Raw genomic sequence first — 3,124 nt, 5'->3', positions numbered from 1 at the left:
CCAGCCCCGGTTCCACATCGTCCGAGCCAACGATATCCTGAAGCTTCCCTACAGCACGTTCAGGACCTACGTTTTCCCGGAGACTGAATTCATCGCAGTGACCGCATACCAGAATGATAAGGTAAGGAGATTAAGAAAGGATTTGTTTTACGTGTTTTGGCTTTTAAGAGAGCTTTTACTCTGCATTGTTCCCTTAAAAACTCACGAAGCCCATCCCGCTCCTCTCTCTCTCTCTCTCTCTCTCTCTCTTTCCCCCTCGTCTTTCTCCCCCAAAAACCTCCTTGATCCAACTTCGGGAAGGAGGGGGTCGGGCACGCTCCTAATACCGACCTCGGGGAAGGCAATTAAAAGGGAGGGCCGTGTGGGGGGGGGTGTTTAAGGTTGGTTTTTTTCGGGGGAAGGGGGTAGGACGGGGTGGGGATCGCTGCGCTCAGTGTGGATTTAATCTAAGGCGCATCAGAAACAAAACAAATCAGAAAAAAATCGGCTCCGTGTGTCGAAAGACAGAGGGGGGAGAGCAGCAGCGGGGCTGGAGATTTTGTAATTCTTCCTGGCCTTTGTGCTGTTTTAGCTCCTTTAACAGCAATTGGCAATAAGGCCGGAGCGCACGTCTGGTTCCTATTATTATTATATTATGATTTTTTTTTTCTTTTTGCATCCTGCAGTGTTTTATTATTTTTTGTGGTGCAGAAATATGCTCTGATCAGAGAGGGGTATCTCACTCGAATTTAGCTGGAAGGTCTGAAAAGAGCCAGGGTGAGAAAGTTTTGCAGCGCTGCGGACGCTGCCTTTCCATTTTCTGCTGGTTTATTGTCGCTTGCGACGAAGGTGGTATATTTGGGAGAGTGGCAAAGGGTGAATTTACGATAATTAAGTCAAGTGGAAGGAAGCGAAGGAGCCAGAGAGGGGGCTTTGATTTTTTTTCTGTCTATAAATTATAACTTAGAGGGGCTGGGTGTGCGGTGCCCGCTCCCTGCAGCTTCCCCGTGTCCCTCTCTGTCCCCTCGCATCCTTCGAAAGTTAAAATTAAGGGGTGGAGAGGGGTGGTCTCTGCACCTTTCTGCCTTCGGTTTCCAAAAAAAGCCACTTCTCCCTCGGGGCTCGGGCTATTTTCCTCTTTTTTTCCGCGGCCGGGCGCTTGCAAGGAAACGGGAAGAAACCGCGTGGAGAGAGAGAGAGAGAGAGTAGACTTTGCTTTGGGACTTATCAGCAGGGGCTGTTCGGGCCGGTCTATCAGCTGGGGCCGGCTTGGTTGAAGGACAGAAAATGAGCATATTTGTCTGATTGCCATGAAATCGGCTGGAAAGCGGCGTGCGGGAGCGGCGGGGAGCCCTGGGCTCCGGGCGCTGCGGGACCTGCTTTGCCCGGCGGGTCAGAAGGCACCGGCCCGGGATCACCTGGATTAAAAAGTCCTGCTGGTTTTGGGGTGGTTTTTTTTATTATTTTTAACAGTGGGGTTTCTTGGTCTTTCCTGATCCCGCGGAGGAGGCGGGAGGAGGCGGGGGAGGGGGGGGTAACTCGGGAGCCGGTCCTGCCCCGCACTTCGGGGTCCTGCTCTCCTCTTAATTTTGGAGGGTTGCGGCGGTTCCAGGGGAGGTGCGGGGGAAGCGGCATCCCCGTCCCCTCCGCCCGCATCCCCCTTCAAGCGAGGGGACCCCCCCGGCCGGGCTTTGAATCCGCCTCCGCGCATGGTACGCACAGACACGGGGAAGCTTCTCCGCGATTTCCCCCATCCCTCCAAAAGCGGGAAGAAACAACCATTCCCCGCCATAACCTGAATCCCGAGAAAACCTCCCCAAAAAACTTACAACACCCCCACCCCCCCAAAAAAAATAATCGACTGTCTACTGGCGCCCCAAAACACGGAGCGGAACGCGATTATATAAAGTATTTTATTATAGCAAGGGGGTGGGCATGATTCCTTTGCGGTTTAATTATGGCATTTAAAGAGTTTTAAGCACAGGCATAACTCGCATGGATCGCATTGCACGGGGCTAAATTAATTCCGATGCGGTGGCAGCAACACGGGGCTCTTTCATTGCCACCACAGCCCCGGGGATTGGCTACGACCTGCCTCCAAACCGACTCAGGAAAAAGCAGAGATTCACCCCAAAATCAGGGAGGTGTGTCCCCTGTTCCTGTCCCTGCCGGGGTCCTCCTGGTGCTGGGAGAGTTTTTTTGCTGATTTTTTTTTTAAATACAAACTCTCTTTATTTCTGCCCCAACTTCCTGCCTATTTTTGTTGTTATTTTTATTTTTATTTTTTTTTTCCTCCATCCCATAGATCACTCAATTAAAAATTGACAACAACCCCTTCGCCAAAGGTTTTCGGGACACCGGGAATGGCAGGAGGGAAAAAAGGTGAGTCTGGACAGATTCTACAGAGGCGCCCCGTTTGGTTTTCGCGTGTAAAGCTCCGAACATGAGCAGAGGTCAAAATCACCTCGCCTGGCCTCCAAACCACACTTCCCCCCCCGCTCCCCTCCCCTTCCCCCCGCCAAAATTCATCAGGATCTTGTCGTGAATAACGCCAAACTGATTGCATGGGAATTCTTTTTCCTGCTTTCCACGTTGATTTTTTTTTTTTTACTTTACATCAGAGGGGATGGTTGGCCAAAGGGATGGTGGTACATTGAGCAAATGTGACTAGAGAAAGAAGTTTCCTTTCAAGTTTGGAGGGGAATATCCCATTATAGTGTGTATCTGGGACTGGGAAAGAGGGAGAAGTGAGGGTAGAGCTGATCGCCCGTTGAATCTCCTCTGGCGTTTTCCTGGGGACTGGATCGAAAAGGCTAAACTGTGGAGGAGAAACATATAAATAAACTGTTTTGACAGAGGTGTCTCGTGAATATGGAAGTAATTAATGAGAGAAGAGTCTTTATTTTTATCCAAAAGCAGCAGGACAGAGTTTGTGCCCCAGGTAGATAGAGGGACAGAACTCATTTTAATGGGACTTGCGATTTTTTATTTTTAATATTGGAGAAAATAGAGAAGGGATGATTATTTTTTTTTTTTACTTTGATGGGGGATACTTCTCTGTTTGGTTACAGGAGACAGGATATTTTAGCCATTTGCACTCGGGTTCAGATAATGAATAAATCTGTTCCTTTTTTTTTTTTTTTTT

The 3,124-nt window shown here is 49.4% G+C and overlaps 1 protein-coding gene across 1 annotated transcript in view; it reads left to right on the top strand.

Annotated features, from left to right (window-relative positions):
* Positions 1-3,124, top strand: part of TBX3 (T-box 3) — a 14,511-nt gene that overhangs the window by 4,398 nt on the left and 6,989 nt on the right. The window contains exons 3-4 of the mRNA XM_014961249.1: positions 1-121; positions 2,285-2,361. The exon at positions 1-121 is cut by the window's left edge and continues 3 nt beyond it. Of these exons, the coding sequence (XP_014816735.1) occupies positions 1-121; positions 2,285-2,361 (198 nt within the window). The remainder of the gene's footprint in view (positions 122-2,284; positions 2,362-3,124) is intronic.

This window comes from Calidris pugnax, unplaced genomic scaffold (genome assembly GCF_001431845.1).
Source record: "Calidris pugnax isolate Ruff unplaced genomic scaffold, ASM143184v1 scaffold32, whole genome shotgun sequence".
Classification (NCBI taxonomy): Eukaryota; Metazoa; Chordata; class Aves; order Charadriiformes; family Scolopacidae; genus Calidris; species Calidris pugnax.
This window is presented reverse-complemented; position numbering and strand designations above follow the sequence as displayed.